Genomic DNA, 19,125 nt, shown 5'->3' on the forward strand with positions numbered 1-19,125 from the left:
GCATGTCATTCGATTCGGCAGGTCTTCCTGAGTCCATTGGTGGCTTTCCCGACTCGCTAGCTCAATTTGATCGGGAGTTATTGAAGAAAAACTGTGACCCTTGTGACGTCACAAATGACGTCACGCAAGGGCAACAATGCAAATATGAAGCATAGAACCTTGCAAGGAGTGCATGAAATCATGATTTTATATGCTTGAGATAGTTTCAGATCATTCTCGGCGCCAAAATAGCAATTTTCATATTTCCCCATTGACTTATAAGGGCTTAACGTATTAGTTCCTTGTATCTGAGAAGTTTTTAGGATTTCATCTTATTCTCCACTCAATTCTGCGTAAGATGCCGGGTTCCGTGTCCACATAGCTTGAACGTAACGGATGCAGCGACCGCAAACGTAAATCGAGGTCCCGAATTCCCTATTCCCCAACACAGGCGGCGGCCGCTTCCTGGGCCCAGTTTCACCAAGCTCTGTTTGGGGTAGTTTCGGCGAAACTACCCCAAACCAGTTTCACCAAATGGGGTAGGTTCTGATTGGCCACTTCCAAACTACCCCATGGGGCAGTTCTTATTTTACCCCAAATTTGCCATGCAAACAGATGCTCACGGTCCGTGAGCATCTGAACAAGCCAATCAATCAGCTGTTTGCCGGCAATTCTACCCCAAATATCCGACCAAAATTACGGCTGACATTCGTGGGGTAATCTGTGAATATGATACGAATTGTGAGCAAGAATTGACAGTAAAATAGTAATAAGAACATATTTTATTGAAGTCCAATCACCTGTCATGTTTGAGTATGCATTATTCATAGCATAGGTACTTCAAGTTTCATCCAAATATTTTACTGCATGTAGCCTTCACCACCTATGCTTGTGATCTGCATTGCAACACCCAAAAGAAGCATTATAGATGTCGCCCATAGCTGAATGCCAGTATTTTTACTTTTTTAACTATTAAAGGAAGACTGCCACCTTCAAAAAGTTTTCTCAGATCGGCCTATGATTTATTCCCTGGACAAAACAAAATTTTAGAATTCACCTGACAAAGTATCATCACGTGAATCGCGAAAAAAATTGTCGATTTTCATACAATTATCAATCGGTTAATGTCTAGCGACAATATTTACACATCACTAGACTTCAAGGTCATAAGATTATTACATTTTATTTGAAAAAGTAAGGTATTTTATGATTTACTAATATATGATTTCATGAGAAATTGGCCATGTTTAATTTATTTTGCATTTAAGTTCGTAAAACATAAAAAAAATCATGGCTCATTTGGAATGGGTCTGGCCCATGTTAAACCCCATTTCCCACACTTTTTTGGAAAAAATGAACTACTGAATATATAAGTTTAACTTTTATTTTGACACTCCAAAATTCTTCTCTGATCTCGAAACAATCAAAGTTTTGACATATATTTACCAAAAGATAAGAAAATTCATGTTTCAAAGTTATCGATAAACAGTAGAGATGTCGGTTTTCTTGGACTAAAAAAATGGCATCAAACTGAACTTTGGTCTCCGATTTCTCGCAAACGGGTTCGAATTTCGGAAAACCGACTTCAGTCTGGGACTAGGTGGCTCAGCTCTAGTGAAAACCGTTTTGTGGAAAAAAGGTGGCAGTCTACCTTTAAAGGTTTTCCTTCAACAGTGACCTTGAATACCGGAAGAGGAAGCCTTGAAATATAAACATTAAAAATGCACATTCTTCACGGTGGTTACATGCTGACGATGTGTCTTGTTGAAATGATCATAGTACTTCAACTTGTGTGATCTATTCAAATTATCATTCGAGGCATCTATATGCCTTACGGTCAATGTGCAAATATTCCGCAAATGTCAAGACGCTAACAACTGAAATCAAAATCAAAATGCCGTACCTAAATCAGTAAGAGAATGTCGTGCATACCTAGGTAATTCTCATTAGAAATAAAAAGCATATGGTGCAAGTAATTCGTAATAAGCAGTTGATAAAAATACCAGGCCAAGTGGATTCGATACTTTCCATATCTATTTTTTTTTTTGTCGTTGTTGTGCATATCTCAATAAAGTTGCGTTAAAGGGACCCTCCCACCTTCAAAAAAGTTAATGAATTGGCATGAAAGTGATGTCGCTCGGTTCAGAAAGAGCAAAAACGAATATCTACCAAATTCCATCGAAAAATATTCACCGGTTTTCAAGATATTAGACTTTTACTTTTGTTTACTTTTTGGGATCTCCGCTGTTCCTAGCGACTTTATTTGAAAGTGCGGCATTTGTTGCGCGCAAAGCAGCATATACCACCGCGTGCTACAAAACGTTTTAGTCAAACATTAAACGGACGTTCGAAAGCCTGATGACGTCATCAGATTCCCGTAATGGTTAAGAGATAGGGACCAAGCTGGTCCCACCCTGCAAGTAAAGGGAAGAAATTTCTTGAACACCATAAAGCTGCGGGGGTTGCGACCAGGATAAATGGTGGTTTCTGAGCCTGGCCGCAAACTTGGCTATCTCAACTCAAAACTAATGTTAAGGTGGGAGGGTCCCTTTAAATGTGCCGTGCACGGTGCATCTGTAGGTACTGTATGTATTTTGTAATGCTTAGAAATAAAAGCATCTAGTGCAAAAGATTCGTAGTTAAAAGTCGTCAAAAATACCAAGCAAGGTGTATTCGGTACTAGTAAAACATGCACTAATTTACTAAAACATTCTAATTATAAAACACTAAACATCTAATCTAATCTAAAACATCTAATTTAAACATCTAATATAAACATCAAATTTACTAAAACACTAATTAATTTTAAAACATTCGATACTATTCGATAATAAAACATGCCATTGTTCTGTAACCTATCGATCAAGATTCGCGGTTGTGCATTGCATTCCTTTCTCAATAAAGTTGTGAATCTTGGAAACTGAGGTGCCATTGTGCCATCGTTACCAAGGTGATTGGTAGACAAATACAAGAAGCCAAATCAAATGTGTTCTTCATTTCACGCCGTCGTGAAATGAAATTCTCGACCAATCAAAACATTCCGTTGTTTTGCTGATGCTGCTTGCTTAGCAAACATTCACAAGAGACGCCGAAACTACCCCATGGGGGTAGTTTGAGCTGGTGAAACTGGATTTTACCCCATGGGGCAGAATGGAAATCTACCCCATGCCGAAATTACCCCACTTGGTGAAACTGGGCCCTGGTCTGCGCAACATGGCGGCACCGTTGGACACCATCTGGCGGCCGATGCGCATTCCACATTATAGAGTTCAGTGGTATTTTATAAGCATTATAAAACAATCGCTTTCGTTTCGTTTCACAATTATTTTATCTTTATATACTCTTTTTTTATTCTCATACTTGTTCAAAAATCCAAAGGAAAGATAAATGAGTTACCTGTCTCTAGCTTGCAAAATAGCCAAAATAAATACATTTTTGTGTTTTGAAAAAGATGGATTTTGAATTTATTTAATAAAATGGATTTTAAAAAGATTTCTTTCATTTTTATTGTGAAATAGAGAGAAAATTAGTAAGCACGTTTGATAAATTTGTTCTCCGGAAATTCGACGGCCGCCATCTTTGTTCCTCGTTTGCGTTGTGCGCGTCGTCCATTGTGTGATTTTCGAACGTTTGTGTGGTGAGGGGAGCTGTAACTGGACGCTGATATTTCTTTAAGTGGCATCCGGGTGGAATCTCTATATTGCAGGAAGAGACATTGGGTCTTTCACCTGTGGTTCGAGAGGCTCGCATTTAGCAGGCTCCGCCGGGTCCTCAACCAGTGAACGTTTTTTTTTTGTCACTAGGTCCTGTTTGGTGTGGAACGCTTGAGATGGCGTGTGTCACGTTGAAAAGGAGCTTGGATTTTGATCCATTTGGAAGTCCTGGGAGATCTCCGAAGAGAAGGCGGTGTATCCCCTTGTCTGTGACTCCAACTGCTGCTTCGGAACAGAAAGTCAAGCCCACACCCTTCCAGGCGGTTACGCCCAAAGTTTCTGCAGGTGGGTCACAATTCAATTGTTTTCATGTTAGAAGAGATGTTTATATCTAGTTAGTTATTTTCTATGCCTTTTGTGTTTATATGCAATGTGTCTGAAACAACTGTCATACATTACCTATATCGTTGGCATTTATGTAAGCATGAAATGTCTGCAGGCTCTTCATCTGATGCATGCTTGAGGTGTTGTTGAGCAGTTTTTTCCACTGTAATAACATTTCTGCATTTTCTGTCATTTGGAAGTCTGTCAGCTGCAGTATCCTATGTACCTTTCAAGGTCAGATATGCAGATAGATTGCCCAGTTTTTTTCTAATCATGTGTAACATCATGTGTGCTGATCAAATGGCAAGAAAGTACAGTACCTATTGAAGGATTAATACATTTAATTAACATTGTAGATCATTGCCCACGTGTTGATTCTAAGTTTCAAAGTTAGTCAGGCCTGCAGTCTTATCAACCTGATGTTGCCTGCTAACTGCCTATGTTCATGTTCAATTTGTGATCATGCTTATGTTTTGATGTGCTTGTGAATTGAAAGAAGTGTTAGGTGATGCTTTTGTTAAATCATTCTGAAGTATGATGCTGTTGGGATACCCTAATTTACTGACATTATTGCTAAATTATTTTTGTTTCATTCCCAACTTTTATTTAGGTAGATCACTCTTGCCCCCAGCAATATTTTTTATGCTTTAAACACTGGTAATAAGTATGTTTAGGGTAATAATTGTGGGCATTATTCTAAATGTACAAAGAAGAATAGATCTATTTTTTAAAGATAAACTACATGTAGTAAGTAACTACATGTACATGTATGTAGTAACAACACACCAGTACCATTTCATAGAACATGAATATGAAAACAGCAAGTTATGACACTGGTGCATTCTTAATATATTTCACTCATGTACCAAGTTGTACAACTTTTCATGGACTTTTTTTTCCAAACCAGGGTTTGCCCTTGCAAAAACAACCCTTATCTCAGGCCTCATGACATGAATCAACTGTCAATCAATTGAATGGAGAGGCATTTAGATTCTTAAATGCGAGCTTTTAATGGTTTACCATTTGACTGTTTTGTGGCCCGACTGATTGTTTAGTGTTCATTCATCATGATTATTAGTAATTGAACTAATGAGTGTGATTATATTCCTTTTTACCAGATATCGGCGTCCCATTGACCCGTCACCGTTCCGCCGGCAGACATGATCGCGGCGAGCGTGCGAGACGAGATCCGCCGGCTGCACCGGCGCCGCCAGCTGCAGTATCACGGCGTTGACTCCGACAGCAGCAGCGACTCGGACACGCCCAGTCCGGCGTCGGCCGTCGCGCCCGCCGCCTCCGCCGCCGCCGGCTGCTCGGCCACCGCGGCGGCCACCACATCTAAGGCGGACAAGCCGCTATTCACCTTCAAACAGGTAGGAGAGGGGAGGGTTAGCAAACGGCAGGGGTCAGTTGGATGGCCTGAGTAGCGAGTAGTGTTGTGTAGGATGGAGGTGTACTGTAGCAGCTGTCTTGCCAATTTTGTTGTTTCTTTCCAGTTATCGACGCCCAACAAGGCAGTATAACTGGACAAATGTCATGTTTTGTTGGCATTGTGGCTTTAAAAAGTGTCTGTCCTTCCTGAGTTCGGTAACATCGTGTAGCGGCGCTGACGTCCCTCCTTCTCCCCGTCAGGTCGGCATGATCTGTGAGCGGATGCTGCGCGAGCGCGAGAACCACATACGGGAGGAGTACGACAACGTGTTGTCGACCAAGCTGCAGGAGCAGTACGACATGTTTGTGAAGTTCACACAGGACCAAATCGTCCGGAACTTCGAGAGCAGCGCGGCGCCCAGCTGTGAGTACCGTGTCCTGTTACCCCATCAGCGGCGTTCCCAGCTGTCCGGCGCGGTAGCTAGTCCATTCCATTTAGTGCATGGCTCACTCCCGGGATCAATATCAGGGAGGGACGGAGCTGGTGGCGGCTGTGGTCTGCCGCAGTCTGATCCAGCTATTCCGGGTATCGGCGCCATCCGATGAAATTACGGTGCGAAAGTCGAGCGTGCTCGACATTTCGGGACGCGGCCCAGCCCGCCCGGACTGACGTCAATATATAGCTCCGACGTCCCCCCATACCGCCGCTCTCGGGTGATCCGGTACCGAGCGCGGCGCTTATGTAATCCGCCGGCTGTCGCTGGGTCATCGCATGTGCCTGGGGCGGCACGTGGTCAACGGAGCTCAGCAGAAATCGGCAAATTGGTTTAAGAGGGTAATGTCGCATGCTTTAATGCGGGTCGGTGGGCGAAGCCCAACCGACCCGACTTAAATGACGGGAGTAATAATATTCGACGAGTCTTCCTTTGGATTCTGTTCACGTTCAATGTTCAATACCATGTTCCGTGTTCAATGTTCCGTGCTCCGTCAGGTTAGATCGGACAGTCGCGGTGCGCGAGCTTTGCGATCGGAGGGTGGTGCTTTTGACCGCACCGGGGGCCTGTGCGCGGGCCTCCGGAATTGGAAACCGGGGAGGGGAGAGCAGATCCCGTTATTACGCTGGAGGGCGCCCGATAACCTGAAGTGTGGGACGTTATCAGCCAAACGGCCGTCTCTGACCTTTTTCGTCGTCCAGAGGACAAAGTTCGCGGCTATTTTTGCGCTGAATGTGCCTTCGCGAGGCGTTTTCACTCGTGTCCCCTAAACTTTTTCGCAGTCCATGTAATTTGAATGGATTTGTTGGTAATTAATTTGGAACATATTATTTTTAACCAGGACTCTCGGTCCACTCAGAACTCTTACAGCAAAAATCAGAACGCTGATCTTTATTGCCTATGGTCATAGCATGTCAAGGCGTTAGTGAGTGTGAAATTGGCATCGTTGAAAAATTAATAATTGATTTTTCTTTTCAGATCTATCTTAATGTGGCTTCTTGGAAGATCAGAACCAGGATTAAATAGATCTGCATCGTCGGAACTGTCTCTACCGTGTTACTGTGAAATTCCGGTGACTTGACTAGTGCCTATATCAGTTGACTTTACACTGGCAAGTGCGTGGGTGCCAAGAGCGGGCGGCTGGGCACCGCCGCCGACGAACTCCGAGTGGCTCCCGTGGGTGCGGAGGTGAGAGAGTGCGGTGATCTGCGCGCGGCGCGCACCTGCGCGTGCGGAGTGCAAGAGTGAGACCGTGTGCCAGTGCGAGTTTGGTTAACTCGTCTGGAAATCGCCAGAGGGCAACGTGATGACGCATTTTGTTTGGTTAGTTTTGTACACGGCCGACCGCTCTGTGATTTCATGTGTAAATCGCGTAGCTGTTGTTAGTCAGATACCCTACATAGCTGTTTAATCTGCTGCGTATACCTGTACATAGTGTGTAGCTTCTCTGGAAGTGTCAGGCGCTGAGTTGGTGGTAAAATTTGTGTGCTGTAGGACTTTGAGATAAGGATGGCAAATTAACGTTTTATTGCAGAATAAATCGCTTGGCATTACCGAAATCTTCTTCCGCGTAATTCGTGAATAACGTAGAAAAGTAACAAAAAGCGCACAGTGCAAAAAAATGGTCCCTAGTAACTCCGTACACGATTATTTGAACTCTAAAAAATGTCGTTTAAGCGCCATTGAAACTCTGATAACACCGCTTGCACACGATTAAATCTGAAGAACATTGTTCTCGCACTGTTCAAACTGAAATATTAACTGGAACTGTCCTGAGCGGCTGTCCGAGAGTGCTGCTTGGCTGGGCAGCTGTTGGGACCGCGGTCAGCCACCGTCTACTTTGCCGACGGCCGGGCCGGCGACGGGGACCGACTCGACTGCCTCCGCGGCAGCTTCAGCCGCGTCTCGTGGTGCTCCGGCTTGGGCCAGCTGGCGTACGGCTTCCAGACGCTGGCGTCTTTTGTGCGCAGGTCGGCCCAGTACTCTAGCGTCCGCCTGCGACCGAGGGGGGGGGCGTTCAGACAAGCGCCTGCGGCCGTTCCGGAGAAGGGAGGGGGGTGGGATAGAACACAGCACCGACATGACATGGCGACAGGGTGGCGTGGGAGCGGCACAGCTGCCGACAGACTGTGTACGGAACCACCGGGCGGCGGTGGATGAGGCGAGAGATAGTCCGTCAGAGCCGCCACCGTGCCGAATACGTGACACATCCGGTCGTGGGACGACTGGTGGTGAATACGGGATGAGGTGCTGCCACCTATGTGGTGGGGAGGGCGGCGAGACAGCCAGGAATGTCAATGATCGGACGGGGGCGCTGGGTACTGGCGGTCCCAGGGAACCACGGATCGACGCTGATCGGCGAGCTGCATGTTTTATATCTGACAGATAATTTATCCTGTATCTACGAAAGCACAACCAAAACTTAAGCAAAATACGAGTATGTCACAAATCGATAAACCAAGGCATGAACTGCAGCGATTCCACGCTTACTTGACGTTGACGAGCATCTCGTTGGTGTTAGGCAGGCCTTTGGAGATCAGCTCGTACGCCGGCATACAGATGTACTTGATGAAGTTGATCTGGTCGTTGGGTAGGTTGAGCGCCTTCGTACGGTCCATCATGGGATCGGGCGTGGTGCCCCGCTTCTTCTCGTTGTCGCCCTGGATGGTGGAAAGGGTCAGTGTCGGGAAAAAGCTTACGGAGGACAGGAAACGAGTTCCGACGATACTGCCACTAGTTCTTACCTACTACATCGTGCTGGAATTACATCCCACAATCACTTGAAACGCACGCAGCTGGTATGCGGCGCCGGTTCTTACACCCGTAAACCTTTGCAGCCGATCAGGACGGTGGCGGTGGTGGGCACGGCTAGGCTTGGCGGCGGCGGGTCGCCGGTCGGTTCCATCAGTATGCCGTCCGGAAGCAGACGGTCGATGAATAACAAACGAATCTCTGGTGTGGGGCGCTATAGCCTATACTTATCCTGATATCGCTGAAAGGCCGAGCTGCCGTTTACGTGAGAGCATTAAAATGACTGCCAACGGGGAATGTGAATACATAAAACGCCGACGCGTTTCGAGAAATATTCAAAGTCACAATGCATCCACAAAAGGGTACGTGCTACATTGACTGGAAATTTACGTAAGTCCGATAAACATGAAATTACCCACTCAACCTACCATACCGACCGTTCAGTTCATATCTGTCAGCCGCTTCACATAAGTACAAAAGCCTGAGTGAGGCAGCACGAGCAGGGCCCAGAACGAGAAGGCATCACAGCAACGACTAAACGAAACCACACTGCCTTTCTGTCGCCGAGGTGATTACTGGTCACCCGTACCGCTCAGGCACTACCGTATTAACCCCACAGCCGGCATCAATTACCGTCGTCCCATACCCATGACTGTCTGTGTTTAGCACTGAGCCGGCCTACACAGGTGCCCTCTGTCAGAGCTCCGCCCCACACGTGTGTGCCTCCTCACCTGCTCGTGGAACTCGACGTACAGCTCGAGAGTGTGTTCGAGCACCACCTCTGGGGCCTTACAGACGGCCGACAGGTCACAGGCGGTCATCATCACACTGCAGAACCACCGCCTGGAGAGAGTACAGGGAGGGGGGGGGGGGGAGACACACAGGCGGTCATCATCACACTGCAGAACCACCGTCTGGAGAAAGTACGGGGAGGCAAGGACGGTATCAGCCGATGGTTCAAGCGGCGGTGAGCGAGGGAAAGAAATAGACAAAAAGTGTTTCGTCCCTGACCTGTGTTCCGTGTCTAACGTATGTTCTGTCTCTGTCCTGTGTTCCGTGTCTGACATGTGCTCCATTTCTGCCCTGTGTTCCGTGTCTGACATGTGCTCCATTTCTGACCTGTGTTCCGTGTCTGACGTGTGCTCCATTTCAGCTGACCTGTGTTCCGTCTGGTGCATGTTGAACTGGCCGGTCATGGCCGACTCCAGTTTCGGCCGAACTTGGAAGTACACGGCGAGGTCAGTGGCGATGATCGCTTCGTACATCAGGTCCAGCACCTGAGGGGATGAGTCAGAGGTCTGATCAGGTCAGAGGACAACTGTGTATGTACGAGTACTACGGAGTACATCCTCATACTCGTACATACATCTGGTCCGGCATCTGAGGGATGCCGGATGTCGGTCAAGTAGTTCGGCTGGTACACTATTGCATGGGAAATACTTGAGCTCAGACATCGTTCTCAAAGATGGACATTGCAGCTGAGGGAGCTGAGCTCAAGTGACTGGACGTCTTCTCTGACTGAGAGAGATACGACCATCCAGCGCTCGTGGAACAGAAGCGCCACCTAGTGGCGAACGACGGACCAGTCGCAAAACTGCTCTATCATCAGACGAACACAAATATATCGCTGAAAAATGAATACACAGAAAACGATACCGTAACGATCGATAAGCTGGACGGTGTAACGGCGACAGTGCCGGATTTTCTGCAAACCGCTCGGGGTCACGTCAGCTTTATATTGCAATTCAAAGGGACAGCAACGATAATTGCGCCGTTGCCCATGAAGTAAAGAGTCGTTCCATATCATCTACCGTTCCTTATGAAGAAATAGTATGAATCGCTCTAGCGAGGAACATCTTGATATATGTAGTTAGACTTTCAAATGACCTTTTCCTCGATAATTAATTGAGAATGCAATAAAAAAACAAATATTATATTGTTTGGCAAATTTTCGAACAACAGTTCATTCTCAAGCCACATGAAACAATTGACAACAATTGTCAATAATTGACAATTGTTGTCAATTGTTTCATTATTGTCAACAATTGTCAATTGTTTCATGTGGCTTGAGAATGAACAATGACTTAATTCATTGACTTAACAATGACTTAATGTCGATTCATTGACAATTGTTGTCAATGAATTGACAACAATTGTCAATTGTCAACAATTGTCAATTGTTTCATGTGGCTTGAGAATGAACTGTTGTTCGAAAATTTGCCAAACAATATAATATTTGCTTTTTATTGCATTTTTAATTAATTATCGAGGAAAAGGTCATTTGAAAGTCTAACTACATATACCGTTCCTTATGTTCACCGTTCCGTCCATCCGTCTATCGATATAACCGTCCACAATTATAACGCGCCGATCCGTCTGTACGCAGTACGCACCTCCTTCCTGTCGGCTGCCGTCAGCCCGGCCAGGATGTCGTGCCCGGGCCGCTGCAGCACCGCCGCCGCCGTGGCAAAGTGGTGGTTCTCCATCACCGACGCCTTGTAGAGGCCGCCCAGCGGCGTGGCCGCCTTGGCGTACGTGTTGCTGTAGCCGCGGTGGTCGATGTCGTGGCAGATGCAGGCCACCAGTAGTGACAGCAGCTGGATGGGGAGAAGGGATAGGTCAGGATCTGGGAGGATGGGGTGACTCGGAACAACGGGGATTGAGGGCACGGGAGGGTGTCAGGTTTCACACGGGCAATGAAACGGGGCTAGAGACCTGTCGCAAAGAAGAAAATGAGAGTAAACGTTGGCAAGTTCGGGATCGCATGATTGCAATGGCAATTAGTGTGTTTGCCAAGAGACGTGTGCGACACGATAGCGTGGCCGACGGATGAGACCAAAATCTAAAGATTTCTCAGCCAGTGTATTAAACAATCCTGCCTTATAAACGCCGTCCTCCCCTCCCCCCTCCCCCCTCTGCCGACCTCCAGCCGGCTGAAGACGTTGGTGTTCCTCTTCAGGATATTGTACATGGTGTGCGCCACCATGAAGGCGTGCGTGGCGTTGTGGTAGGCCACGCGGCGGTACGACTTGATGACCGTGGTCGTGAAGGTAACCACCCGCTCCGGGGCGCCGCCGCACGCGCCCTCGCCCAGCAGGTCGAAATACATGTGCAGGTAGAGCCGACTCAGGTCGTGACTGGGCTCGGGCGCCCAGCGGAACCTGGTCGGAGTGGGACGGGACAAGGGACAGGAGGCATGTCAGGAAACTGGATAAAAACAGTTCAGGTAACACATGATCAGGAACCGGGTAGTATTGATGCCTGTTGGGAAAGGGAAGCGAAGCAAGAAAAACAGTGAGCCCAGACATGACGGATATTGGGAAGGGGCGGCAGTGGCGAGCTGGAAATCTGAATGAAGAAGTTGCGCGAGTTTCAACTAGTCACGAGTATTAACCAGCCCCGCCGCCGCACCGCCGACGACTTGCCGTTAACATCCCGCTGATCCCGAGCGGCGTCAGTGCCGCGTCAGAGCAGCGCACCAACTCACGTGTCGAACGAGTCGGGGATGGAGGCCGGCAGCGGCTGCTCCATGTACTTCTTCAGCTCCGCCGGCGAGGCGGTCGTGTGGTACTCCAGGGCGTCCAGGGCCACGCTCAGCTGATTGTCCTGAGGTCAGGTCAGGCCACGTGACTTTCGGTCGGGCAGAAATCTTCGCAACCCCCATTTATTTAGGATTTTAGAAATAATTGCCGGTAAAATGACATGGATTAAAATTATTCATAGGAAGTCTAACAAGCAACCCATCAATTGAAGTCACTGATCCCATTTCCGTTATATCGGTTTCCTGTTTACGAGCCACTGTAAAAACCGGTCCCGCCGCTCTATAGTAGCCGACCGGTCTGGCCTGGTCTGGTTTGGTAGCGCTGTGACACCTGCGTGCATACCTTCTTTTGACCTCGCTCGTGCAGTGCGCCAAACGAGAGCGCCAGCGAGCAGTAGATGCCGAACATCTTCAGGGAGGCCTCGTCCGTCTCCGAGAAACAGTCGGCGTCTGGCGCACAGTAAAGACACACAGTGAGTCAATCTTACGACGACGCAAATTAATTGCGAAGTAAGCAGTGTGGCCCAAACGCCCGTCTAGGAACTCGCCATACGTATTAGGCCCGGGCAGCGCTTTTCGAGTAGCGTTGCGGATCCGAAGGTTGGAACTTAGAACTATAAAAATACGCCCGCCCGCCGCCAAACGCAAACGGCGCAAATAACTCGTCATACGCATTACTCAGCGTCGAATATAAACAACGCGTGTGTTTGTGTCCTGTCCACCCCGCGTGCCATTTTCTCATCCTCATGTCGAGCTTACCGAGTTTGTTGACCACCTGCAGGACGCCAAGCAGACGGTGCTGCGCCTTCACGGGCACGGCCAGCAGGCTGCGCGACCGGTAGCCCGTGCTGCGGTCCACCTCGGCGTTGAAGCGCGGGTCCGAGTAGGCGTCCTGCACGTTCACCACCTGGCCCAGCCGGGCGCAGTGGCCGGCGATGCCGCGCTCGGCCGGGAAGCGGATCTCGTGCCGCTTACTGAGCACCGGCGAGCCGTTGATGGTCTGTCGGAGGACGGAGAGTGGAGATGGTTTAGCGGTGGACGATAAAGGATGAGAGGGAGGGAGGGGGCGAGGGCGACGGAGAGAGAGAGAGAGAGAGAGAGAGAGAGAGAGAGAGAGAGAGAGAGAGAGAGAGAGAGAGAGAGAGAGAGAGAGAGAGTGAGTGAGTGAGTGAGTGAGTGAGTGAGTGAGTGAGTGAGTGAGTGAGTGAGTGAGTGAGTGAGTGAGTGAGTGAGTGAGTGAGTGAGTGAGTGAGTGAGTGAGAGAGAGAGAGAGAGAGAGAGAGGGGGGAGCTAAAAAAGAAGGGTGGACTGGGTCACGCATTATGGTTCCACACCGCATGCTGGCACCTTCGGAGCCGGAAGGAGACCATATTTTCTCTATCATCTGTCTGAAGAGCACTGACAGCGTAAGTCATGCCACCACCTCCCCCACCACAGACATCACGTTACACCCACCTGTCCGTCATCGAACAGTGAGGCGTACAGCTCGTGTTTCTCCTCGTCCATGGCGAAGAAGGTGACGCGCTCGGCGGCCACCAGCGCCTTGGCCTGCAGCATCACCTTGGAGATGAGCGCCTCCTGGCCGAATGGCTCGTCGGAGAGCGCGCTGGCCACCTCCAGCAGGAACGAGTTGAGCTCCTGCTGGTGCTGCAGCACCTCGCTCAGCTGACGACGGAGACGGAAAGGGGGACGGGGTGTAAAGCGACGAAAGATAGAGGTCAAAGTGGCAACTGGGGCGCGGGTACTGATTGTGACAGATAAAAATCGGCGTAGCTTTAAACACCTTAAGAGTTAACAAAGTTCACGGTTAGACACAAGGTAACTGGATACGCGACCGGCTGGTGCTGACTACGACCCCCGGTTCTTCCGTGCATCCTACGGCCGGCACCTGCCCACCTGTAGCCGGTTGATGGCGATGTTGAACCACACCAGGATGGCGTTCACGGCCTCCAGGTGGCCGGGCTCGAACGGCTCGTGGTGCACGCCGCGGCGCAGCTCCAGTACCGCCAGACCGGGCAGGGGCACCACCAGCGCCGATCGGTCCTGGGGATATGAACAGCACAACACTATATGGTACCACTACTACCACCATCGCCGACTGGTCCTGGGGAGGCTACAGCGCACAGGCCTACAGGGTACAGCACTGCATCACAGACCCTCTGTACCACCCTCTGACGTATCATAGGTAGCACTCAGAGCCGATCGGCCCCGGGCAGGGTACGGGGTAGAGAACCGCAAGGCAACATATGGTGCCACCAGCGTCGCCACCGACCCTTGTGACTGGGAGAGTAAAATACACCGTATGTATAGTACTTATACCGTATCACACGGTACCCCAAGGAAGCACTAGGGCCTATCGGTCCTGAGGGCGGGGAGGGTACATGGTGGTGGTCCCGCCCTCGAAAATTGATCCTTCTTATCAATTATCAGGACACGTCACGGCTTATTTCTCAAAACCCGTCCCCTTGTCCCGGGATGGAATGTCACTGCTTTGATGGACGATCATGATGTACAATCGCTGTTATTCGACGTGAGTAGATTCTCTCAGACCATACTCCGTTGCGGAGCCGGTGACCGTTAGCGCAGCTGAGTGGCCTATCCCTCGGGCCGAACACCGCCGCGGCAGCGCACTATGGTGGCCGCCCGTACCAATTACGCTCCCCTTCTATCCCCCCCCCCCCCCTCCTCTCCCAGATCCTGATATCCGATCCCGAGGCCCTGAAATGCAGATATCATTAGACTCAAAGAGCGTATCCCAGCAAAACCAAATAATTGATGGTCTCACTACACTAAAAGAATCGGATCGTACAAAAACAAATAAGCAGGCGACAGCAGACAAAGAAACAGACAGACAGACAGACAGACAGACAGACAGACAGACAGACAAAAAAAAAACAAGCAAAGTCCCGACTTTACCTTGAAGTCGTAGTTCACCATGCACCCTGACAGGCCCACCACTCGGCGCACAGCTACCAGCCAACACCTACCTTTTCGGAGACGCCCGGCCCGAATCCGTGCGGGAAGCGTTTGTCGCAGGTGATGGACTCGACGGTGAGCGATTCGCCGGTGGCGGCGGCCAGCGCCGACGGCGTCTCCCGGTCGACTGGAGGCGCCGGGAGGGGGGGGGGGGGGAGGTCACCAGAGGAGGGGAGAGGTGGGGATGGGAGGGAGGACTGACGGGGTGGCGACGAGCGACCGACCGACACCGGAGACCGGCCGGCTGTGTAGACCGGCTATTGAAATGAGAGTGGAGTGAGAGGACAACATACGAGGATAATTCGTAGGTGCAGCTAAATACTAAATACACATCATCATCCTCCCAAGGCATCTACTATTCAGTCGCGAGTTTGAACTAGCCCACCTATTTTGATGGATGCCTTTGTTTGGACGAAGTCGTCCCGGCCCGGTGTGTACTCGATGAGGTCGTTCAGCTTGGAGTCGATCAGGAACAGGGTGAACCCTGCGGGACAGGTCAGGTCACGGTTTCTTCTATTTACGCCGCAGTAGATAAATATACGGACGTTTATACTCACGGCAGTACGAAATCTTTATTTACGCGCGGTTAGACAGTAATAAAGCCGTATTTACGACCAAGAAAACTTAGCTACAAGTACGCCGGCCGGGGGCAATGTGTACGAACTGCTGCTCACCCATTTCACTGACACTGGCAATGATAACAACTGCCCATCCCGCAAAAAAAAAAACACCAAGATTATTCCAAATCGAGCAAGCCATATGTTCAGAATAAGCCCAGCCGAGTGGATTGAGCATACGTTTCGCTTCCGTCCGATACTGCTAATTTAATTGCTAAGAAAAATTATCAATGAGCGGCGAAAAGTAAACGTCTGCGTCGGCTCGTATTTAAAATAAAATAGAAATCCTCCAGCGCATCGGCGACGATAGATATAGCCTACCCTGCCCCTCCCCCCCCCCCTGTCTCAACATGAGCACACATGGATAGCGAATTGCCCGACTAGGCGCCCCCTCCCCACATACGAGAGGGGGGCACACAACTCCCCCCCCCCTTCCCGACGTACCATCGGCGCCGACAGCGACGGCGGCCACCCTGGCAAGCTCGTGCAGCAGCCGGGGCGTGTGGTCCGGGTGCGAGGCCTCGTCGAGCAGGTGGCGGCGCAGCGTCTCGGCGGCCGCCTCACCGTAGGTGCTGTGGTGGCCGGCCGGAGCGACCAGCGTGCGAACCGCCCCCGACGACTTGGCCGACAGCCAGCCCTGCGGCGCCGCCGGAGAGGAGGTGGGTCAGGACGGCGGGGCGGAATGGATTGTCTGGATGGGTGGGAATGGCAGGTGGGGTTTTGTGAGAGTAAGATGGCGTAATAAATTTTATGAGCGGGTGTATGATTTATCAGCCATCAGGATTAGCATAAGGGTAGCAATTTATGTATATTTCTATAGCGACAGAAATTCATCACCGTCCGTCACATGTCACTTCGGATAAATATTGAGCTCGAAACGTGTTACGAATTTCACCTAAACAATCTAGAGGGATGTAAAGGCCTTAGATAGGCGGATAAAGGCATAGTGATCGGAAATAAATTAGCACAAACCTTGATAGTTGGAACGTCGACATACTCCTTGACATAGTGAGAGATCGTCTCTGGGTTAGCGTTGAGAAACTGCACGACATCGTCTTCATTTATGGCGTTGAACCGTACTGAAAACGGGAAACAATCACGCACGATACGTCGCTGCAATGGCTGCAGAAACTAAAGACATTTAAGAATAATTTAGCCAGCAATATCGTGAATTGACGTCAATCCTTTCTGCCGGTGAATGGCGGGTCGATCGACAGCATTGCCACTTTGATAATCGAGAAGCCCACCTGTTCTTTTTTTCTTCTTATCTTACATATCATATTTGACTTCTAAGGAATGGAATACGTTTGTCATGCAATGCGCTTATAAGTTGTTCACTGAAGTAATCACGTCAGCGTATAATCCAGTACATGTTAAATAGGCCTACGAAACGAGTTATTTGGATGGATTTTCGCGACCCCTCCCACTAGCAACGAACACACCAGCAACCTGGAACGGGCCCTCCTTCGGCCAGCAGCTCGGCGACGCAGGAGGCGTCCAGGCACGTGGGCGCGCAGAGCGCACCTGCCGAGGCCAGCGGGCCCATGCTGGCGCTGGGCAGCAGGCCTGACTGCGACTCGGGCAGACCGCTCGACTTGCGGCGCACCGGGTCCGAGAGGCGGCGCACGGTGTCCGCCACCGAGCCACGCTGGGTCACCGGGCCGCCCTCCTGGGCCCCGCCGGCGGCCGGCGCCGCAGCTGCGGACGGGCCCCCGGTCGTCCGCGCCGCCGCACCAGTCCTGGTCGCTTCCGTCGCCCGCGACGAAGAGAAGACAGCTTGCAACTGGCTGCGGGAGGCCAGCTCGTTCTGCCAGGCGGTGTCGCGGCGCGAGCGCAGCAGCGACCGCTCAGACTCCTGAAGGAAGTTGCTGCCGCGTTTGGAGCGGGAGTACATGGCGCTCGGGAGACGGAGATGCGACCCGATGTCCCGTCCGCACAGCACTGACGTCAGACGATGACGGGGCGTTATGCCGTCCGAGGTAGGTTCGTCTGCCGCCCCTCAGAGGGTCTGCGACCTCATCGCCTGGGTGCATCAGGTGTCAGGTGATTCAGTCAAACTACTGCTGCAAGAGGTTCGAAATGGACACCTACTGATGACGTGCCGCATAGAAATGGATGCCGAGGAAGAGATGAATCAGAATGGAGCTTGGGAAGATTTCGATATGATCTCAATCTGGATAAACTGGTAAACAGGTACCTAAGTACCTAGTACCTTCATGACCGGTGATTCGTTCCAAAGTTTGTTTTGGTGTCGGCAATTACCTACCTATCCAATGTGAAAGGCTGTGAATGCCATGGATTTTATCCAAGTCGGCAAACATCTGGCAAACATCGCTTGTTCTGAAAGGCTTACTTTCAATTTATAAGCCCCGTGAGTATAATAGAAGTAACCAGAAGTAACTACGCGACTATTATAGAAGTAAATATAAGCAACCGCTGGAAAATGAAGCAAAATGCAATGCATGATAAACTTGCTTACCGTTCAATGTTGCTCGGACGAATTACAATTATTATTCAGTGCTCGTCTGGTGGATTTCAATTTGCTTTCTGACGCTGACAAGTCCACGCTTTATCATCAAATAGGGATGTGAAACATGTGTAATGCTCAAGGAAAGATCAGTAGAAACACATTAAGCACATTAAATAGACATGAAACAGAATGATTTTACAGGAAAATACAAAAGTTTTTGGTTTACTTGCTCAATTCCGTTCCGCCGTGACAAAAAAAAGACGCACACGGCACACGAATCTGCACGAATCGAAATAACAAATTCAAGGTTATCGAATTCTTTGTTTACGTTTGAATTACCCGCCAATCTGCGCTAGAGTATGACGTCATGTGTTGTTGGTTTGCATAGATCACTGAACTCTATAATGTGGAATGCGCATCGGCCGCCAAATGGTGTCCAACGGTGCCGCCATGTTGCGCAGACCAGAAAGCGGCCGCCGCCTGTGCTGGGGAATAGGGAATTCGGGACCTCGATTTACGTTTGCGGTCGCTGCATCCGTTACGCTCAAGCTATGTGGACACGGAACCCGGCATCTTACGCAGAATTGAGTGGAGAACAAGATGAAATCCTAAAAAATCATCAGCTATAAGGAACTAATACGTTAAACCCTTATAAGTCAATGGGGAAATATGAAAATTGTTATTCTGGCGCCGAGGATGATCTGAAACTATCTCAAGCATATAAAATCATGATTTCATGCACTCTTTGCAAGGTTCTATGCTTCATATTTGCATTGTTGCCCTTGCGTGACGTCATTTGTGACGTCACAAGGGTCACCATTTTTCTTCAATAACTCCCGATCAAATTGAGCTAGCGAGTCGGGAAAGCCACCAATGGACACAGCAAGAC

At 49.5% G+C, this 19,125-nt stretch overlaps 2 protein-coding genes across 10 annotated transcripts; one reads left to right on the forward strand and one right to left on the reverse strand.

The window, feature by feature from the left end:
- Positions 1-664: 664 nt before the first annotated feature.
- On the forward strand, positions 665-7,434 carry LOC122381414 (akirin-2-like). Of its 8 annotated transcripts, none has more exons than XM_043365540.1 (5): positions 665-695; positions 3,783-3,977; positions 5,175-5,389; positions 5,649-5,811; positions 6,860-7,434. In XM_043365540.1, exons 2-5 carry the CDS (start codon positions 3,809-3,811, stop codon positions 6,868-6,870), a joined length of 558 nt encoding a protein of 185 aa, XP_043221475.1. In that variant the 5' UTR covers positions 665-695; positions 3,783-3,808; the 3' UTR covers positions 6,871-7,434. The 8 variants fall into 8 exon arrangements, with proteins under 8 accessions (XP_043221475.1, XP_043221476.1, XP_043221480.1 ...); XM_043365541.1 differs by having other exon boundaries at positions 693-720; XM_043365545.1 differs by lacking the exon at positions 665-695 and adding an exon at positions 1,705-1,915.
- LOC122381412 (cAMP and cAMP-inhibited cGMP 3',5'-cyclic phosphodiesterase 10A-like) lies at positions 7,392-18,644 on the reverse strand. 2 transcript variants are annotated; one of them, XM_043365531.1, is made up of 17 exons: positions 18,246-18,644; positions 17,291-17,789; positions 16,739-16,845; positions 16,211-16,403; positions 15,535-15,633; positions 15,161-15,276; positions 14,070-14,216; positions 13,629-13,838; positions 12,933-13,173; positions 12,517-12,623; positions 12,120-12,238; positions 11,556-11,793; positions 11,026-11,229; positions 9,791-9,909; positions 9,364-9,475; positions 8,372-8,541; positions 7,392-7,876 (listed from the first exon to the last, which is right to left on the reverse strand). In XM_043365531.1, the coding sequence occupies exons 2-17, from the start codon at positions 17,658-17,660 to the stop codon at positions 7,717-7,719; spliced, it is 2,712 nt and encodes a 903-aa protein (XP_043221466.1). In that variant the 5' UTR covers positions 17,661-17,789; positions 18,246-18,644; the 3' UTR covers positions 7,392-7,716. The 2 variants fall into 2 exon arrangements, with proteins under 2 accessions (XP_043221466.1, XP_043221465.1); XM_043365530.1 differs by having other exon boundaries at positions 17,216-17,789; positions 18,246-18,549.
- Positions 18,645-19,125: the final 481 nt, after the last annotated feature.

Source organism: Amphibalanus amphitrite, unplaced genomic scaffold (genome assembly GCF_019059575.1).
Source record: "Amphibalanus amphitrite isolate SeventyFive unplaced genomic scaffold, NRLGWU_Aamphi_draft 000120F_arrow, whole genome shotgun sequence".
Taxonomy (NCBI): domain Eukaryota; kingdom Metazoa; phylum Arthropoda; class Thecostraca; order Balanomorpha; family Balanidae; genus Amphibalanus; species Amphibalanus amphitrite.

What these genes read in the sequence shown, in the direction of transcription:
- LOC122381414 (XM_043365540.1), top strand. Translation starts at nt 3,809, where the DNA reads ATGGCGTGTGTCACGTTGAAAAGGAGCTTGGATTTTGATCCATTTGGA. An exon ending in TACGCCCAAAGTTTCTGCAG is followed by an intron (nt 3,978 to 5,174) that starts GTGGGTCACAAT and finishes TTCCGCCGGCAG; the next exon opens with ACATGATCGCGGCGAGCGTG. An exon ending in CGCTATTCACCTTCAAACAG is followed by an intron (nt 5,390 to 5,648) that starts GTAGGAGAGGGG and finishes TCTCCCCGTCAG; the next exon opens with GTCGGCATGATCTGTGAGCG.
- LOC122381412 (XM_043365530.1), bottom strand. Translation starts at nt 17,660, where the DNA reads ATGTACTCCCGCTCCAAACGCGGCAGCAACTTCCTTCAGGAGTCTGAG. An exon ending in AAAGGCATCCATCAAAATAG is followed by an intron (nt 15,277 to 15,534) that starts GTGGGCTAGTTC and finishes CGGCGCCTCCAG; the next exon opens with TCGACCGGGAGACGCCGTCG. An exon ending in GCAGGTGGTCAACAAACTCG is followed by an intron (nt 12,624 to 12,932) that starts GTAAGCTCGACA and finishes ACTGTGCGCCAG; the next exon opens with ACGCCGACTGTTTCTCGGAG.